The sequence below is a fragment of the Bos taurus genome, chromosome 15 (genome assembly GCF_002263795.3).
Source record: "Bos taurus isolate L1 Dominette 01449 registration number 42190680 breed Hereford chromosome 15, ARS-UCD2.0, whole genome shotgun sequence".
Taxonomy (NCBI): Eukaryota; Metazoa; Chordata; class Mammalia; order Artiodactyla; family Bovidae; genus Bos; species Bos taurus.
The window spans coordinates 63,297,223-63,318,045 of NC_037342.1; the positions used below are offsets into that span (position 1 = coordinate 63,297,223).

The following is a 20,823-nucleotide window of genomic DNA, read 5'->3' on the forward strand; positions in this document are numbered from 1 at the left end:
AAATATTAGTCCTCCTCATCTAGGCAACGACAATCTACAGTGCTGCTACTCTAGTTTGCGTTTTCTAGAGGTTATATAAGTGGAATCATACAGTATGTCTGGCTTCTTTCACACAATAAATTATTTTGATTCATCTGTATTGTTGCATGTATTGATATTTCATCATTTTTATTGCAGAGCAGTATTCCATGAATATATAACAACTTGTTTATACACTCATTTGTGTTTGGGAGTTTTTTTTGGCCATGCTATGCTACTTGTGGGATCTCAGTTCCCCACCAGGGGTTGAACTCAAGCCATGGCAGTGCAAGTGCTGAATCCTAACCACTGGATGGCCAGAAAACTCCATCCATTCACCTGTTGATGAACATTTGGGTTGTTTCTTATTTGGGACTATTAAAAATGAAGCTGCTGCCTTTTTGGAAAATAGCTCCTCAAAAAAATTAACATAAAGTTACCATATAACCTAGGATTTCTACTCCTAGGAAAAAGAAATATAAACACATGTTCCTGCAAAATCTTGTGCATGAATGTTGCTAAAAACATTGTTCATAGTAGCCAAAAAATGGAAGCAACCTAAATGTGTTCCCACTGATAAATGGATAAACAAAATATGGTATATGCATAACAATGAATATTATTAAGCAATAAAAAGGAATGAAGGATTAATACATGCTACAACCGTGAAAACATGTTAAATGAAAAAAGACGCAGGCTACATATTGTTATGCTTCCACTTATATGGAATGTCCAAAATAGACACATTCCTTGTACCTGCTTCAAGTCCCTTCCTTGCTGTCTTCTGCATAAAAAGGTTTCCGGCAGATTTATTCATTGGTACTTTCCTCATTTCCTTCAGTTCTCATTAATACTCGATCCATTTTCTTTGCTCACTCTATCCTAAAAGGCATGCACACACCACTCCTTTCTCTGCTTTTCTCTTAGTAGTGCCAGTTAACTGTTACGTGACTATTGAATAATAGCTAAGACATCCAAAGTTCACCGTGTTTTAATTGCTTTATTTATTACTTAGTTCTCACAATACCACCAAGAGGTAAGTACTTGATTTTATTTTTCCAACTGGAAGATGAAACGCCGCGGTTAAGCAATTACCCCAAATCACAAATCCATCAGACGGTACAGCAGGGATTCCACCCCAAGGAACTCGATTCGGCAGCCTGTGCTGTTAATCAGGATGCCATCCAGGACAGCATTTCTAGTATACTTCGTACTGTTGTGTTCTGTGTGCCTCCACTGAATGTAAGCTGCTGGTGCGGGAGTTTACCTTGAAAACTTCTGCTATCCCCAGGGCAGAGTGCACTGCCTGCTACTTAGTCCCTCAATAAAGGTTTAAAAGTGGATTAAATTATAAGTCGAAAAAAAATTGCCTTAAAACTTCAAAATGCTAGGTAGGCTCCGCGAGCCACAAACTCGGCAGCAACTCGAAACACAGCCCGCAACTCCACTACCGAAGTTACAGGCGGCTGGAGGCAGTCCAGGGAGGAGGCCCCTTGAGCGTGCCCCAGCTCCCCTCTGCCCCGCCCCCAGCCAGAATGCGTGCTGGGATTGGTCTCTGTGGTTCCGCCCTTGTCGATGACCCCGCCCCGCAAGACCCGCGGTGGGTGACCCGGAAGCAGTTGTGAGGCGCCGCCGCGCGGCCCAGCTCCCTTTTCCGGTCGGCGTGGTTTGGGAGCGCAACGTCCACGGTGCCCGGGCGTTCACCATGAGTGTCCCGGCGTTCATCGACATCAGCGAGGAAGATCAGGTGTGTTCCCGGACCGCGGATGCCTCCAGGGTGGGAGGTGGGGGTAGACTCAGGGATGTGAGGGGCCGAGTCGGGGTTGAGCCCGGGCCAGGCGGGCGGAACGCTGCCCCGCGGAGCCAACCCCGGAGTCGAGAGCCGCGGTTGTCTCCTCCGCACCCAGGAGTGGGCAGGCCGAGAGGCAGGGGCGCACGTTGCGAGCCTGGAGTTGCACCAGCCCGCCCGCCGGCGCTCCCAGCGCTGGGTCCCAGGCTCGACAGCCTACTTCCTGGTTGGCGTCGGGACTCTTCCAGCCTGTAGTCACTTCTGTCTGTCGACACAGTACTTTGACTCATTGAGACGGGTATCTGCTTCCGTCCCCGAAATGCAGCCACATCCGGAGTGGGAGGTGGCGAATCTTCAGAAGGCATAAGCAGTTCAGGGGAAAATTTGGTACTAAAGATCAAGATGGCTTTACTACTTTGTGACCGTATGTAGACTGTATTTTATAGTCTTACTTGAGCAAGAGTGAGAGTTCTGAAAGCATAACATCAGTTCCACCCCCAGACTTTTGAGGCATACACCTGTTGAACGGTCTTAATATTTTTAAGTTTCTGTTTGCTTTTTGGTATGTATGCATGGGTAATGCTTCTCATTTTAAACGGAGAAGTCTCAAGTTCAACTAAACTCGAAGTGAGTTTCTCGTTAATTTTGCAGAACTGAAAACTATTCTCCGAAGTTTTAAGTGTTGCCATTCTGTAGTTTTCTGCTACTCTACTAACATGGAAATTTTGGTTTCGATAGAAGAGAAAACATTACTAGTCTAAGATAACTTTCAGACCTGAAGAGCAGAGTAAGGGAAAGAAAAATGGGGGGTAAAAAGCTAGGGAAGGAGTTGAGCATTATTAGAAAAGACGTGTAAGGAAAAAAAGCCTATCTGATGAGGAATGAGATCATGTTATCAACAATAGGCTATTAGGTTATTGGGGAAAGAGAAGTTACTTGGTTTTTGTTTTTGTTTTAAATGGAAAAGGGTTGTTGATGCAGGAAGTTTTGCCATTGATTATATTAAAGTGTCTTTTCTAGTTAGGTTATGCTACTGTTCTTGTTTCACCCTAGCCATTCCTTTTGGGTAAATAGATGATTGCTTCAGGAATTTAACTTCCATCAAGTTCTCCGATTAGAATAACCACCTGTGACCAGTAGGGATGCCAGATGAAAACAGCAAAGTGTTGATTGAATAGTTTGCTTTGTGCATGCAAAGCAGAAAGAGGGGGGCACCGTACTATGTCTCCTTCATAGAGAAATATACAGTGGTATTTTAATGCTCTCTGAAATGGTGAGATTTGTTTTATGAAATCTTGTTTATACCAAGTCATGTGAAGTTTCTATGTTATCTGAAAAGATTGCGCTGTCAGATCTGCAGGTTTCATGTACTTAGGTGGCCAGACATAGCTGTGGGATTAGAAATGTGATGCCTGTACATGTGCTGGTGGTGTCCCTGCATCTCCATTTCATTTCTTTATTATCTTAAACACCGTTTACATTCATGTATAGCTGCCATAAATCCAAGTCCTCGAATAAGTTATTAAATATTATGTGTGCGTTAGAGTAGAAAATGCCTGAATACTTGATGTGGTCCTGTAGTTACGTGTTTATAGGCCCAACAGTGCTTTCTGATCCGGGTATGCATAGATGCAATTTGATAGAAACATTATATTAAGGGCGACATTCAAAGGCGTCTTCTTATTTTTATGTCTCTCACAGGGCTTATCTCAGATAGGTCCTCAAACATTTACTTAACAAATGATTACTCCCTTACCAGGGTAATGTGTGTAACTTTTTAAATTACCCATGTTACATAGACCTGAGCAATAAAACTTCACTTCTTTAAAACAGATCACTTATTCCCTTTCCCCACTTGCCCCCCAAAAAAGCTTGGACTATGTTAGAAAGGCTTTTGCTGTATACTGAAAATCCATCAGGATATATAGGTCATGTGAGAGAAATTCTGAAGGTGATAAGTGTGGGGGTCATAATGGGGGTTTGTGTAGCTACTTGTTTGAGGTGAAGTGAAGTTGCTCTGTCATGTCTGACTCTTTTGGATCCCATGGGCTATAGCCTACCAGGCTCCTCCGTCCATGGGATTCTCCAGGCAAGAATACTGGAGTGGGTTGCCATTGCCTTCTCCAGGAGATCCTCCCAACCCAGGGATTGAACCTGGGTCTCCCGCATTGTAGGCAGACGCTTTACCGTCTGAGCCCTTTGAGACTGATGGTGGATGAGCTGGGGAGAGAAACTTTAATATAATTTTAAGTCATCATTAAATGTGATATTCACATTTTGTTTATTATTTTTTTAAGAAACAGGACAGAATGCTTTTAGAGCTTGCCTTTTGTAATTTATAGTTCATCTAATAAATATAGAACAATCTTATTTGATTCAACAGGCTGCTGAACTTCGCGCTTATTTGAAGTCTAAAGGAGCTGAAATTTCAGAAGAGAATTCAGAAGGTGGACTTCATGTAGATTTAGCTCAGATTATTGAAGCCTGCGATGTATGTCTGAAGGAAGATGATAAAGGTTTGTTTTTAAATTTTTTGTATTATTACTAATCATAGACCTACTTTTAAAAACTTTGTTAGGAATTATATTTGTTTTGTTTTAGACCTTAGAACTTTAAAAGCACCATTGTTTTTAATCTTTGCACACACTTTCAGTTTATTCTCATCTGTTAAACCTGTGAAGTAAGCCTATTTTGAGAAAACATCTTTTTCACATCTGTTTTTTGAGTGTTATTGCACACAGTAAATACTGGTAATTTCAGAATGAACTAAAGAAGAAATACGAATCTCTTCATAAGGTTTGCAGTATCAAATGGGAGGCAATTTCAGGTAATTGAAAAGCTAATCATTTGACTCATCCTCTACTTATTGAGATAAAATGGGAAATTTTGAAAATTAGGAGTCCTAAAATCTCTGGTTAAGGTTTGAGATTAAACTTGGCATATAAATAGTATCTTGCCAGTAAAAACTGAAACTGTATAGTATAAGGACGTGTAAATCAGTCTTCTGTTTTACTGGTTGAAAACCAGATCCTGGGTAGTAACTTCTTCCTCGTTTAATAAAATGTGGAAGTTGTTTTCTGAATGATAATGGTACAACAGAGCTGGTTATTTTAAATTCACATGTTCTCTGTTTTTAAGTTTTTTTAAGTTTTAAGTTCAGTGGTCTTTGGTATATTAAAATTCTGGAAATACATATTTAACTCAATACATTAAATATTATAGTATCACTGTTGTGTCATCCATACACGTGTAGATGTTGAAAGTGTGATGAACAGCGTGGTATCCCTCCTGTTGATCCTGGAACCAGATAAGCAAGAAGCTCTGATTGAAAGCCTATGTGAGAAACTGGTCAAATTTCGGGAAGGTGAACGTCCGTCTCTGAGACTGCAGTTGTAAGTTAAGAACTGAAAGAGGCTCAGTTTTTCTATGGGGTTTTCATGTTACTGTCGTTTATTTGTAAACAGAATTCTAGAACTTGACTCTCAGCTGTGGCTTATTGGTGGTGTGTCTTGGGCTCCATTTCCCTCCTTGCAGTGTGATGTTCGTGACAGTATCTCTGCGAAGTTTGTTGTCAGGGCGGATGGCCTCAGTGTACTCAGCATAGTCACTGATCTCAAGCACTGCCTTATTGTTTGTTCACCAGGCTAAGCAACCTTTTCCATGGGATGGATAAGAATACTCCTGTAAGATATACAGTGTATTGCAGCCTCATTAAAGTGGCAGCATCTTGTGGGGCCATCCAGTATATTCCAACTGAGCTGGATCAAGTGAGTTACCATGTGGAATACTTGTTCTGCTTATAAGAAATAAGAAGCAAATATGTTCACCATGTCACTGCATTTTCTCCTTTTGTCAATCTCGTTGTAGGTTAGAAAATGGATTTCTGACTGGAACCTCACCACTGAAAAAAAACACACCCTTTTAAGACTACTTTATGAGGCACTTGTGGATTGTAAGAAAAGGTATTCAGAATTGATGCACTGTGAAGACAAGTAGGATAAGTGCTTTTGCTCTTTCTTTGTTCTCTGAGGAGGTGCTATAAATCTCTGTGTAAATTTCACCTACTAAATTCAAGATAACTGCAAAGTTTGAAATAGTTTTTCCCGTCTTTAAACTTGCTAAAAAGCAAAACTTGCTTTCCTAAAACTGGTACAGCTGTTAATCCCAAAGCTGTGTAATATCAGACTAAGTTATTTAATTAGACTAAGCTTTGATGTCTTAGTGCGGGGTAGTGCTGTCGCTTTTGTTTAATGGTGGTGAGGGTCTAGCAGTCAGTTCCCCTTAGTCAGTGTCTCCTATGTAAACAGTGTCCCTGAGGTGAAACTTTGCAATGAAAGTGAAAGAAAAGTGTTAGTCATTCAGCCATGTCCGACTCGTGGTGACTCCATTGACTGTAGCCAGCCAGGCCCCTCTGTCCGTGGGCTTTTCCAGGCAAGAATACTGGAGTGGGTAGCCAGTTCCTTCTCCAGAGGATCTTCCCAACCCAGGGATCGAGCCCAGGTCTCCCACATTGCAGACAGACGTTTACCATCTGAGCTACCAAGGAAGCCCAACTTTGCAATAGACTATACTGAATCTTATTGTGCTTTTGCAAGGTCTTGAGTTTCTAAGGCTTGTATTTAGCCCAGCAAACTGCATGCCCAAAAGATTTATTCCTCAGCCAGTTATGAGTGCAACCAAATGATAGATTTGGCCCAGATTTTAGAATCAGTATTGAAGGATAATCCTGCCATTTTGACCTAGCTTTTCAATTTCTCTTTTCACATAGTGGTTAAAAACTTTTAGAAAAAGTAATCAGTCTTCAGTTTAGTTTTATTGCACAATTTTTAGTGGCTTTCAGTGCTAGGGTGTTTGATATATTAGAGAAAATCAATAATAGTGTTTCTGTTACGTTAATGTAAGTTTTTGCAGGCCATTTACATTTAATAATACAAGAGAAAATTATATTTTTGTTGTGAAAGTTGCAGTGTTTTGTTATAAAAGAAGTAAGCAGGGGATTTTGCATTAATAGCCTTTTTCATTTTGTATCAGTGGCTACTGTCTGTTACATGCTTGCACACTTGTGGCAGCATTCCAGCCAGTTGTCAATAAGTGTTAGTTTTATATCAGACCATTTCAAATAGGGAGGGCATGAAAGCTACTGGAGAAGGAATCCGTATTTTAATATACACTATAAATGTGTAGGCAGTGGAATAAAACTACTGGGATTCGAACCTTGGCCTTCCTACTAGCTATGTGTTAGTTGCTCAGTCATGTCCAACTCTGCAATCCCATGGATTGTAGCCTGCCAGGATCCTGTCCATGGAATTCTCTAGGCAAGAATACTAGGGTAAGTTGCCATTCCCTTCTCCAGGGGATCTTCCCAACCCAGGGATCAAAGCCGGGTCTCCTGCATTACAGGCAGATTCTTTACCATCTGAACCTCCAGGCTAGCTGTATGACCCTAAATAAATCTGTATACCTCAATTTCCAACTTCAAGATGGAAATAATAGTAGTATGTACCCAATAGCTGGAGAAGGCAATGGCACCCCACTCCAGTACTCTTGCCTGGAAAATCCCATGGATGGAGGGCCTGGTGGGCTGTAGTCCATGGGGTCGCTAAAAGTTGGACACGACTGAGCGACTTCACTTTCACTTTTCACTTTCATGCATTGGAGAAGGAAATGGCAACCCACTCCAGTGTTCTTGCTTGGAGAATCCCAGGGACGGGGGAGCCTGGTGGGCTGCCGTCTATGGGGTCGCACAGAGTCGGACATGACTGAAGCGACTTAGCAGCAGCAGCAGTACCCAATAGCATTATTGGAAAGATTAAATAAGATATACACGAAGTTCTTAAAACAGTGGTTTTATTATTAAGAAAGCACTCAGTGAATATTAGATATTTTATTCCTGTCATTATCCTTTTCACTTTTTTCAAGCTCATCTTAAAAAATTAGTCTTTTTCTTCTGGTACAGTCGTTTAAAATGATGTATGTCGTTGATGACTACTCATTGGGTGGTGTCTCTGATTGCTATTTAGTAGATCCTCAGTCTTTTATTCATAAAAAGGAAGTAACTAAGGTCACCTTCTAAAGAATTCCAAAGCTAGTTCTCAGAGAAATTGAGATAGGACATCAGTACCCATCCGTCCCCTCCTAGACACACCCTAATGTTAACGTATGAAGAAATACCTGCAGCATTTGTCACAGGTGAGCATTCTTTCCCTGTTGAAACGCTTCCTTCAGTTGACTTCTGGGGCTTCTGTCTAGAGTCTCGCTTCATTCACAACTCATTTGTGGCTCCCTCCCTTCTTCAGATCTGCTCAGTTGTTGCCTCATTGGAAAGGCCTTTGGCTGTCTCTGAAAATAACAACATTCCTCTACCCTTGCGTTGCTTCCCCCCTACCTTCCCTCTTTTATTATCGCTCCCATTGCACTTATTATTAACTGACCTTCTATGTTGTAATGTTTATTATCTGTTAGTCCCCACCAGAATGTAAGTTTCACAAGGGCCTTAACTTTTTGTTCATTGCTAGGACAGTGTCTGACAAGAGTAGGCACTCAGTATGTATGTGCTAGGTGAATGATGACTATTTCTGGAAAACGAACGTGTTGCAACAGCAGTAGATGTAAGAAGCAGTGACGTAAGGCAATATGAAGCGGTGGTTTATGGAACTATAGCGTGTATGCCCTTCCCAGGCTTTCAACCCAGCTTCTCTTCTGAACTTTAGGTCTTTATGTTCAGCTGATTTCCACCTGTTTCTATTTAGTTTCGGCCTGGCCTTGGTGAGTCAGACAGTAAAGAATCCGCCTGCAATGCAGGAGACCTGGGTTCAATCCCTGGATTGGGAAGATTCCCTTTGGGGAGGGCATGGCAACCCACTCCAGTTTTCTTGCTTAGAGAATCCCCACGGACAGAGGAGCCTGGTGGGCCACAGTCCATGAGGTCACAAACAGTCAGACGTGATTGAGTGACTGAGCACACACAGTTGCCTCAAACTCAGTATGACCAAAATGAATTACTGTTTTCTCTCTCTGAATTAGTCTATTTTCCTAGCTAGACATCTTGAAGTCATCTTTTGTTTATTCTATTTACAGTGAAACAAATTTCAGCATATGATTCTTCAGGTTTACATTTTCTTTAGGGTACAGTACAAAATTCTTAGTCTGATACAGAAGTCCTTTCTGACGTGGGCTTCCGTTTATTGCTGTAGTGTGACTTGGCGAATGTGACAATAATCTTGCCATTTTTGTATGGTGCAGTGACAAACTACAAAAAGTTTGCTTTCTCTATATAGATACTCCCTCCCTCCATTTCTCTCCTCCTCTTTTTTATGCACACCCACACCCACCCACATACTCTTCCTCTTGGTTATCATACTCTAGACATAGTGAACTGTGTCAGATACAAAAGCACCATGCTCTTTCCCAGTCTGGACCAGAGAGGCTGGAACTTGTTCTTATATGTTCTACAAGCTAAGAATGGTTTTTACATTTTTAACTGATTGATTGGGGTGGGGTTGGGGAGTCAAAAAAAGGCTATTTCTTAAAATGTGGCCATTATATGAAATGCAAATTTCAGTGTCCATAAAATTTTATTGGAACATGCCCATATTTACATTTTTATGTATTATCTATGTCTGCTTTCGCCAAGATTTGAATAGTTGAGGTAGAGACTGTGACCTCTAAAGCCAAAATATTTGCCTGGTGCTTTGTGGAAAGCTGGCCTCTATGTGGTCTAGACCCACACTCAGCTCCTTCACTCTGCCTGAAGTGCTCCTCCTGTACTTACAGTGCCCTCCACTCACATGGCGCCTTGTACCCTCAGCTAAGAGCTTTATGAGGATGTAGGCTCAGTGAGGGCTTCCAGGCGGTGCGGTGGTAGAGAGTCCACCTACCAGTGCGGGAGACACGAGACGTAGTCTCGATCCCTGGATTGGGAAGATCCCTTAGAGAAGGAAATGGCAGTGCACTCCAGTATCTTTGCCTGGGAAGTCCCATGGACAGAGGAGCCTGGCGGGCTACAGTCCGTGGAATAGCAGAAGAGTTGGACACGCCTTAGTGACTAAACCACAAAGCAGTAAAGCTCAGGGAAGGTTAGCAACCTTGTCTGCCCACCATTGCATTCCCAAGGTCTTGGGCACTGATGGGCCCTGAGTCGGTGAATGCTCCCCATGCTTAAGGAACTAGGAGAGGATACTTATTTAAACTCTGTAAATTTCTGTCATGCTGCTGCTTTAAGTTTTAAGATTTGGTTTTTGCCTAGTACACAGAAAATGGTCATTTTGTTGTTTTTGCTTCTTGGGAGTTACCTTGCCCTCTTAGTAAGAAATGCTTACACTTATTGGTGCCTCCTTCCTGATTTTATTCATATTGGTGGTTGATGAGTGCAAATTGTGTGATACCTTCGGAGGCCTTTAATATGTCAGATACTGTGCTCTTTAAATGGACTATTTGATATTTGTGAATTCAGATTTTCTTTAAAAAGATGTATTCGACTGAAGTATACTGTGGCTGTTAAAACTGGAAAGTGTGCCCGTGCTTGCAGTGTATCACAGGATAGTAATTTGTTTTTTAAATTGGAGGGTGATTGTTTTACAGTGTTCTCTCTGCTGTACAACATGAATTCAGCCATAAGTGTATATATATATATATATATATATATATCCCCTCCCTTGTGAGCCTTCCTCCCACTCCCCCCAACAAGGTAATATATTTGAACCTTAGTTTTGTGGGAAGTTTTAGAATGTCATTTAACTTTTTAAAAATAAATGGTATAGCTCTTACTGATTTTATCCAGGTTGAATCCAGATGTGGGGAGAAGAGAAGGGTTTTTAGCAAATGAAAAGGGTATTTCTCCTACTTAGCAAACTGAAGCTTTCTGTAACTGGCTGAAGATTTTATCAGTTTAAAAGAAGAAATAAACGGTGAAGATAAACATTTTCTAAGTTCAGATTGAGCTGATGCATTTAATTATTTTGTACTTTTCACTGCAGTCAAAATTGATCATATAATTCTGGGGGTGATTTAATTGGAAGGGTGTCATTAGTGGAGTTATTTAAATATCTGGTGTTGGCTCAGGTTCAGCCGTACTATTCTCAGACAAAAAAACTTTTTCTCCTCTAGGCCTTTTTATAGCTTGTCTTCTCTGCCTGGAAAGTCATCCAGCCCCTGCCTCCCACCTCCAATACTCTTCATAGCCAATTATTTTACATCCTTCAGATCTCAGCTTACGTGTCATTTCCTCAGAGAGAGACTTTCCCTGCTCACTCTGTATGAAATAGCCTGCTCTTTCCTCTCTCAACTCTTATTACTGTATGCTGCTGCTGCTGCTAAGTCCCTTCAGTCATGTCCGACTCTGTGCGACCCCATAGATGGCAGCCCACTAGGCTCCCCTGTCCCTGGGATTCTCCAGGCAAGAACACTGGAGTGGGTTGCCATTTCCTTCTCCAATGCATGAAAGTAAAAAGTGAAAGTGAAGTCACTCAGTCGTGTCTGACTCTTTGCGACCCCATGGACTGCAGCCCACCAGGCTCCTGCATCCATGGGATTCCCCAGGCAAGAGTACTGGAGTGGGGTTCCATTGCCTTCTCCCTATTACTGTATAACATCACCATTTTCCTTTATGGCACGTACTTGTTAATTGTTATTTTTCCTTAGTTGTTTCTCTTTCCTACTAGAAGGAAAGTTCATGACTTTCCATAGAGAAGAACTGTGTCTCTGAGTCACCAGTGTATGTATATCATCAGCACAATATTGGCACTTAGTAAATATTTTTTAATGAATGAATGGCAGTAATGACACTCTGAAGTTCCTAAAGTTGTATTTCTTTTTAGTGATGCCGCATCAAAAGTTATGGTGGAATTGTTAGGCAGTTACACGGAGGACAATGCTTCCCAGGCTCGAGTTGATGCCCACAGGTAATGTTTACCATGGTGTTCCAGTGATGGCTGTCGTCACTGGGGCAGAGGCAAGCTAGAGTATTTGGTCATATAGTGGAGGTCATGCCTGCATCCACCAGTGATCCAAAGCCATTTGATAGCACATGCTTCTTGATGATTCTAATGTAGCTACCAAAATTCAAGATTGGGTATTGAAAGAACCACAGAATGCATGTGAAATAGCCATATAGTGTTTGCTATTTGGGGTATTCCTGCAATTGGGGTTCCCAACCTGAGTAGTAGAACTTGATCTTGGTTTGGTGGGGAAAGGTTTCATTTGTATAAAAATTAACTTATTGCTAACGAGAACTGCTTCAAGCACTTTTAGGTCTATTTAGTAGCGATAAGAGTAGGATCAGTTTTTTAACTCTATGGAATGGAAATTGTGGTAATTTCTTCATAGGGTTATTGCTTCCCAAGAACTTGTATATAATGGATGTTGGTAGAAAGGGTAGTTAGTGGAAAAGATCGTCGTCGACTCAGGTTAGAATGCCTGCATTCAAATACTTGACCACTTAATTAGCCCTTAAAACCAGGCATGTTCTTTTCTGAGCTTGTTTCATCTTTGGTAAAGTGGGCTTGATAATACTGTTAAGTGTCTCAGGGTGCTGTGAGGATGAAATAAGATAATATATGTTAAAGCACTTAATGTCTGACATAAATGGTAAAATATTGCTATTTTATTCTTTATTTTGGTGGTGCTTTCTCTTCAACTATGTTTTTGTCTGAATAATTTGGTTAAAACAGGCGTCACTGATCAATTTATTGGCCTGTTTTAACCCCAGTTTTGTAATTTTTTTATGCCATGTATATCAAACTCTTAGATATTTCACTTAATTGAATATATTTTGCAGTCTGCAAAGCTAGTGAAATGTACCTGAATTTCAAGACTCTGAGCTTTGATTTTGTTTTCTAACTAAGGTGTATTGTGCGAGCATTGAAAGATCCAAATGCATTCCTTTTTGACCATCTTCTTACGTTAAAACCAGTCAAGTTTTTGGAAGGCGAGCTTATTCATGATGTAAGTAATTTATCCTTAATGTGAAAAGTGTTTTCTCCTCAATCTAACATACTGAACCCAGAACTCTTTGTATTAATGGACACAACTCAGAGAAATCTAGAAAGAGAACTATTTATTCATTTTTTATCAGGAACAGACTGAAATTTAGGACTAACATTTAGCTTTTCTCCGCTGCTGAACACTCCTGTTCTTCCTTTCTTTCCTTCATCTTCTCTATTATGAACTTAGAGAATACAAATTTCTTCATTTATATAGTGTCTGCTAGCCCCCAATTAGGAAAATAAGTCTGATATTTAAAAGCACATGAATGCAGTTTTCTAGTATAAATACATTACGGATTATTTTCTTTTAGTACTACGTCATTACTGCCATCTTTTGGGGTAAATCATTTAGAGCTCATTGTATTTACTGATTCTTTCATCTTAAGTGAATTTGATGAAAGCAGATTTACATGGTAATTTGATCAAACAGATTGAAATGTAGGGTCTCCTTGCTGGGAGTCAGTGTCCTAAATAGCTAGAATAAATCTTGATTCTGTTTTTTTTGTCTTTATTTGTATAGCTTTTAACCATTTTTGTGAGTGCTAAATTGGCATCATATGTCAAGTTTTATCAGAATAATAAAGACTTCATTGATTCACTTGGTAAGTTTTGGGGAATATTCTTTGGAGGGGTAGGGAGAGATAGGAATGTATGATTGAGAAAATACAATCATGGCCTTATGTGTAGATTACCCTAACCAGTGGTGTATCTTATTCCTTAGATGCATGGTGATTGAAATTTTTGGTACTTCTTTTAAAAAGCCACAGTCACATAATTGTAGCAGATAGCTTTTTTCCTTCTAATACAGTCTTACACTTGGTTCTCCATCACTGCCCCCAATGAACAAAGTATACTGTATTCCTAAGCAGATCTAAGTGAAGCTGTAGATGAAGTTAGATGTGGAGTTATGGTGATTTTGTGTGACAGTTTGTTGAAGACAGCATAGTAAGTTTAAGCTTTGTGATTTTTATCTTGAAGTTTTCTTTCTAGACCAACAGAGTTCAGTAAATGTTGCTGAATTGAATCTTACTCATCCTCATTGAGCAGACTGCATATATATTCAGTGTTTTCTTTCTGGAGCATGTTTTTAACATGGCTAAAATTAAAAAGAGAAACCTTAGGAAATCTGTAGTTGAACAGGTTTAATTGTTCTAAAACTCCGTTTTTTAGAGAGTGAAGACAAATAAAGCTAAGGTGCTTAGTTTTTCTACTGGACGATGATCAGAACACAAAGGCCAGTTGTAATTTTCCATATTAAAATTGAATTTAGTCTTCCTGGTTGGTTGAAGTGTAGATAAAGAATACATTTATAATCTACTTTGATTATACTATTAGTCCTCAATTTGGTAATCATTAATTTCTGTCACCTATAACTTTTGTGCAGCCATTGGAATTGGGGAAGATTGAATTATCCTGAACATAATAAGGCGTTTGAAATACACCAAGATAAAGTAGATGCAAGTGTGTTTGTGTGCAGTGCTTTGCCAGGTGCACTAGACCCAGAAAACCACATTCTGTCCCAGTTAATTTGTTTTGTGGCATGAAGTTATGTGATGGAATGTTAATGTCAGCAACCTCTTTATTTACGCACCAAAGAAAAAGGAGTAGTAATTAACACTTTGACACTCCCCCATTGATGTGTAATTGACTGTTTCAAAGGAGCACTGGTTCATAAGCTATTGCATGCATTAAAATTACGTTTTCTATATTGCAGCATTTTAAGACAGGGGTCAGTGACAATGCAGAAATTGCTCAATGATGCACATTTTTTTATTACTGCATTAAGGTTTTGACATATTAGTAATGAATAAATGTTTCCATAAAATTAGATTTTTTTATAACTTTAAAATTGAAATATGACACAGAACACTGTGACTTCCTCGTTGAAGGTAATCTACTTTCATGAAACAAAGCACAGCTTTCTACAAGTCTTTAACTCATACTTTACTGGCTTCATAGTTTGATTTTGAGAACAAGAATCCTAAAGACTTTAAATTTGGTTCTTTGTTTTAAACATCAGTTTGAAGTGTTTTTACATGCAGATTTCCATGAGTTAGACCATGGTTTTACATAATTCATTTGAGAAATAATCTTCCCTCTGATAAGTTTTTTGATTTATGGTAAGCTTGTAACTGCACAAGGAGTAGCAGTAAAATAAATTTAATTTCATTAGTATTTTAAATTATATCTTAGAAATTTTAGGAATTCCTATCATTTTATCATATTAAAAGAGGCCAATATGTATGTCCATAGAACTGGTAATGTTAAGGAATTTTCTTATATTAACAAATATTGTATACAAATAAACTTTGTATTTGTTCTCTGTGATAGGAAAAACATAATTTCTGTGTAAACCACAAATCAGATTCCCTGTTTGGCCTTTTGTTTGTCACAATCTATGCAGATTAGCAATCATTTATTAGTAATTTGTTTGTAAAAGATGTTTTGGAGAAAAACATCATATTAAATGTTTATTTTTGGGTTTTAAATGTATTAAGATGTTATTACAGCTGAAAGTCGGATTATAAATGTGTAGATGCCACAGGTGGCATCAGTTATTCTCAGAACACTTCGTTTTATTAACGGACAGCTTGGGCCAACAGTAGCACGACTTGTGTCAACTGAATTGCCCTAACATGTCCACATGTAATCTAGTGTTGTCCAGTTGCTACCTTCTTGCTTCAGAAAGTTAATCAGCATCTAATTTGCATTTGTTAATTAGGGTTAATGTGCACTAATTGATTTTTTGATGCTTGTAGGTTTCCATTAAATCTGCTTAGCAATACTTACTTGGGTACCTCATTCATTTGAGTTATGATGATCATGTTTTTGTTGAATCAGTGCCAAATAGAAAGCCTGCATCATAATTACAGCTAATTAACAATTATGTCCTATATTAATGGGCTTCCCTAGTCTTCTGCTAATATTGTTATAAATTTCAAATTTATTTATGGAGTACTTAGAACTTTTTTACCAGTACAAACTTGAGGCTCTTATTACTAGAGTGTGTCATTCGCTGAGTTTACATAATTTGAAAGTTCAGAGAAAAGGAATGTGTGAGTATTTCTAAATTAACTTTAGAAATGTTTTAAGAAATTAACATGAAATAAGAGTAATCTGTGTGTTATAATTCGGCTTCTGTTTAGAAATAGATAGTTTGGGTATTCAGGATTTGTATATATTTGTATTTCTAGTTGTTTTGTAAATGAACTTGTTTTTTAGGCCTAGTACTGCCACTTTGTACCAATAAGTAAGTCACTTAATCTTACTCCTCAATTTTAATTTTTTTAAAGAGAAAGGATGGGGACTAGGTAGTTTGCTTTTAGGTCTGACAGTTGTTTGTGATCCGAATAATTATAATATTTCATTAGAAATTATAAGGCAAAATTTGAATTATTTGTAGTTTTCTACTTTTGCCTTAAAAAGAACAGGTTATCACTATTACTTTATCTAGTACTAATCATTTTAAACCTGTAAATGTTAAATATATACTTCTGCAGTTTGACTTTTAAGTATTAAATCCCAAGTGGTCTAAAGAGAAATTTAATGTTTTCATAACTGAATGTATGTTAAAATATTTTAAAATTCCATGCTTACCAGTAACACAGAAAACAGTTAAGTATCAATAGATACAGAATCCTGTGTTTAAATGAAGAGCTTATTAGTAAAAATAAGTTTTAAGTAATTTAGTTTAATGAGAATGTTCTTTATGAAATGTATTTTGTATACTTTATCTCCTAAGATATATAAAATAAATACTAAAAATAGAAAATGTGCAAAATGTTTAGGGCCTAAAAATACCATTTTATAGCCTGATCTTAACATTGAATGTGTCACCTGTGGCACTGAAGTAATAAAGAAACGTAGTTATAGAAAAATAATTTTAAATGCTCCATAATATGATTGTAGGGTCAGTTTATGGTTTGCAAATACAAGAAGGTTTGTGAAAATTAACACTGACACAATTTTACAGAAGCGTTGTTACCATGCAGGGCTGTAATTAGTATGGATGCTTATCTGGCTTCACTGCTGTGTTTCTCAGGCCTACTGCATGAACAGAATATGGCAAAAATGAGACTGCTTACTTTTATGGGAATGGCCGTGGAAAATAAAGAAATTTCTTTTGACACAATGCAACAAGAACTTCAGATTGGAGCTGATGATGTTGAAGCATTTGTTATTGATGGTAAGGCAATTGGAACATTTTCTTTTCTAGAATTTCCTTCTATCCTATGAAACATAAGATTTTTAATCCTGAAACTGAGTTTAGTAGTTGAGCAGATTATATTTGTAGTACTGGAAAATTCAGTGGGATTACATTCAGTAAGTTGCTTTGTGGTTTTTTTTGGAGAAGGAAATGGCAACCCACTCTAATATTCTTGCCTGGAGAATTCCGTGGACAGAGGAGCCTGTCAGGCTACAATCCATAGGGTCACAAAGGGTCGGACACGACTGAATGAGCACATTTGGTTTTTGGTGTGTATCTATTCCTTGAAGTCATGTAGAACAAAAGGCCTTTAGGGCGGTGGTATATTGTAGTGGTTAAGAGCCTAGATTTTAGTATTAAACCTGTGTTTGAGACTAGGCCTTCAGCTGTGAAACATGAATGTAGGAGTTAATTTGTGGTTGTTTAGATTAAATAAATTAATGCCTGTAATTAATGCATGTGCCAGCTCAGTAAATGATCTGAAAATACTAACCATTATCACATTTTTGTGATTGGCCTAGGAATAGGACCTCCAATAATTATATTGTGTGCTGTGCTCAGTCACATCCCATTCTTCGCAACCCCGTGGACTGTAGCCCACCAGGCTCCTCTGTCCCATGAAATTTTCCAGGCAAGAAACTGGATTAGGTTGCCATTTCCTTCCCCAGGGGATTTTCCCAACCCAGGGATCAAACCCATGTCTCTTAGGTCTCCTGTGTTGGCTGGGAAGCCTTAATAATTGCCTTATAAAGTGCAATGTAATTAGGATTTTTTAAGATTAATAAAATGCACGGAACTATTGACATTGTTTCATTGGAATGCTCTTAAGTCTCAAACAGTCCTATAATACCTTATTAAGAAACTGTTTCCTGCCTCCTCTGTTTTGTGATTTCAGGATGAACACTAGAATTCTTACTGAAAATCGTTATGTGATATTTAATACAGATAGGTGCAGCAAACCAGAGGACAAATATATGTGGCCTTCCTTTTGGTTGTATCATACTGCTGCGCTTCAAAGAGCCAGTTTGTAAAATAGTGTTGGGAAACTGTAAAGTTTTATTATGGTTTACTTGGTCATAGTTTCATGCTTTAGACTGTTTTCCTTGGGAATTTTTCCATATAATAAGTCATGTAAAACATCCTTTTTCTAGCTGTAAGAACTAAAATGGTCTACTGCAAAATTGATCAAACCCAGAGAAAAGTTGTTGTCAGGTAAGACACTAATACTTGGCAGCATTTTGTAGAACAGTTTATTCTATTTCACTTAAATGTTTATAGAGAACCAAGGTGTATTCTTATCAGTTGACTGTAGTTAAATAGTTCCTATTTATCATAATTTTATTAAAGTTCAGACTGAATGTGATTAGCTTATTTAATGAAAGAGTCCTATTTTCCAGCACATTTCATTTAATGGCTCAGCACTGGCTAGAATACTAATGACTTCTGTGTCTGGTTTATGTAGTTCAGGAAAATAGATGGTTTAGGATTAGTGTGAATAGTGAAAGTCGCTCAGTTGTGTCCAACTCTTTGCGACCCCATGAACTATACAGTCCGTGGAACTCTCCAGGCCAGAATACTGGAGTGGGTAGCTTTTCCCTTCTCCAGGGGATCTTCCCAACCCAGGAATTGAACCCAGGTCTCTGATATTACAGGCAGATTCTTTACCAGCTGAGCCACAAGGGAAGCCTGGTTTAGGGTTAGTATGGCAAATAAAGGTTTTTTTGTTTTGTTTTGTTTTAAAAAACCTTATAGTCATTTTTACAACTCTATATTGTCTCCTATATATATTTAACCTTGCTGTTTTAACTAGATACAAGTGTATTGTATTATAAAAGAATACCAAAGGACAAAAGGTTGACTAATAACTTTATTTTTAATTTTTCCAGTCATAGCACACATCGGACATTTGGAAAACAGCAGTGGCAGCAACTCTATGACACACTTAATGCCTGGAAACAAAATTTGAACAAAGTGAAAAACAGCCTTTTGAGTCTTTCTGACACCTGAATTTTTATGCTGTATAGTTTTGCTCTTTTTGGAAAATCTAAATCATAGTAAAATATAGGCTAAAATCTGACTACAGTCTGGACATTTATTGTCTCATATTTAAAAGAAATAACCATCTTCAGAGCATACAAAGTAATAAATCACAAAGGGTCACTGTCTATTTTGTATAATACATATGTTGTGTTCTGTAAGGAAGGGGTTTGAGATGCACCAAGAGCTTTGAGTATATGGAGGAAAGACAAATTTAACTAAAGGGAATTAAATGCTAACATTCATTCAGTGCTAATATCAAACCTTGCAATCTTAGCTATCTTAAATGAAGCATTTATTGAGTGAAAACACAACAGTAATATAATTTCATCAAAGAAAAAAGTTGGTAAAGTGAGTACAACTATAAAGCTTTAGATATAAATTGTATTCCAATTGATACCACATCGATATTTCAACTAAATAATTCACTCTGAAAGCATTTATCAACATTATTTTAATCTGTTTTTTCTGCCATCTCTTCTGCTTTTCTTTTTTTAGGTTGGTTGTTATTTTCTAAGCTTAGAAACTTTTCAATTTCATTTATTTGATTTGTTACCAAGTGCTGCCAGTCATCTTCACCAGAAGACACATCTGAATCAGTATTTTTAATCTTGATTGCCTGAAAATGGCTTTGTAGCGGAGTTGATTTCAGAGGCTTTGTTTTCACCTAGGAAATACCAAACTTGTTTTACCACTGAAATTATTACTCATTTTCTAACCAGTCATCAATAAGCATTTAAAGAAAATCCTTCAGCCTTTGCAATTAGGGGTATGTGATAAAAACCCACTGTTGTCTTGGCTATTTTCCAGCTACCACCCTAGTAATTTTGGCACCAAAAAAAAACTATAAACTGTGAATTTGTAGGCTTATGTAGTAGCTCTTCAAGATCTTCAAGTAGCTCTTCAAGATATACTCCAGAGATACCACAAATGTTTTCTTAAAGGTCTTAAGCTTTCTTTGAAAGAAAACATATTTAAAACAATGCAGATTAAAATCTGTTTTGTCTGCTACTCCCCTGCCCTTCCCAAACAAGTCTATGTTTTGTATCTTCTATCAAGGCTGGGGAAATTTTTAAATGCTAACGGAAGTAAACTGCCATATAGAAACTGCCTTTTACTTCAGGTTTCCTCTTAGGCTTCAGAGCACCATTGTTGGAGAAACAGGAAAGCGCAATGAGGTGTTAAGTTGGTGTGTTTCCAAGGCACCACATTGGGTCACACTTCTAATACTGTGTTAAAGAAGTATTTTTAAGGTTTTTTCTGAATATAAAATAATTAACTACAAGTTTAGAAAACAGAAAAGTGTAAAGAAACTAAAAATCACTAGTAATCCACTATCCAGAGAGACCTGTCAACATTTTGGTATTGTTTGCTATTAGTCTTTCTATTTTTATCCTCTATATTTTAATGTTGACCATTCTGTAGAATTTTATATCAGTTTTTCCTTCTGAATTGTTTCCTATACAATACAGCCTTCTCATAAGCAAATGTCAGTGCTGCAAGACACTTCTTATGGATGTGTGATAATTCAACTAGGACCTATTGTTGACATGTTTCCAGTTTATCCCTATCAGAAATAAATTTGAGGGCTTCCCTGGTGGTGCAGATGGTTAAGACTTTGCATTTACATTGCAGGGAGCACGGGTTCAGTTCTTGGTCAGGGAATTCCCCACAAGCTGCAGGGTGTGACAAAATTCAATTTTTGAAAAAAATCTTTTATGGTCTTCTTAGATTCTCAGATAAAATCTTTTCTTGAATGGGAATATATTTTTGAAGTACAGAACAGAATA

General features: G+C 38.1%; 2 protein-coding genes across 3 annotated transcripts in view; one reads left to right on the top strand and one right to left on the bottom strand.

Annotated features, from left to right (window-relative positions):
- The first annotated feature begins 1,632 nt into the window (after window positions 1-1,632).
- EIF3M (eukaryotic translation initiation factor 3 subunit M) lies at window positions 1,633-19,078 on the top strand. 2 transcript variants are annotated; one of them, NM_001035312.2, is made up of 11 exons: window positions 1,636-1,765; window positions 4,191-4,323; window positions 5,061-5,199; window positions 5,451-5,574; window positions 5,675-5,769; window positions 11,623-11,706; window positions 12,649-12,748; window positions 13,310-13,391; window positions 16,832-16,975; window positions 18,148-18,208; window positions 18,883-19,073. In NM_001035312.2, exons 1-11 carry the CDS (start codon window positions 1,724-1,726, stop codon window positions 19,001-19,003), a joined length of 1,125 nt encoding a protein of 374 aa, NP_001030389.2. In that variant the 5' UTR covers window positions 1,636-1,723; the 3' UTR covers window positions 19,004-19,073. The 2 variants fall into 2 exon arrangements, with proteins under 2 accessions (XP_010811024.2, NP_001030389.2); XM_010812722.3 differs by lacking the exon at window positions 18,148-18,208 and having other exon boundaries at window positions 1,633-1,765; window positions 18,883-19,078.
- CCDC73 (coiled-coil domain containing 73) overlaps window positions 19,073-20,823 on the bottom strand; it is a 115,974-nt gene continuing 114,223 nt past the window's right edge. Inside the window, 1 exon segment of the mRNA NM_001192547.1 lies at window positions 19,073-19,700. Coding sequence (NP_001179476.1) covers window positions 19,488-19,700 — 213 coding nt within the window. The 3' untranslated portion in view covers window positions 19,073-19,487.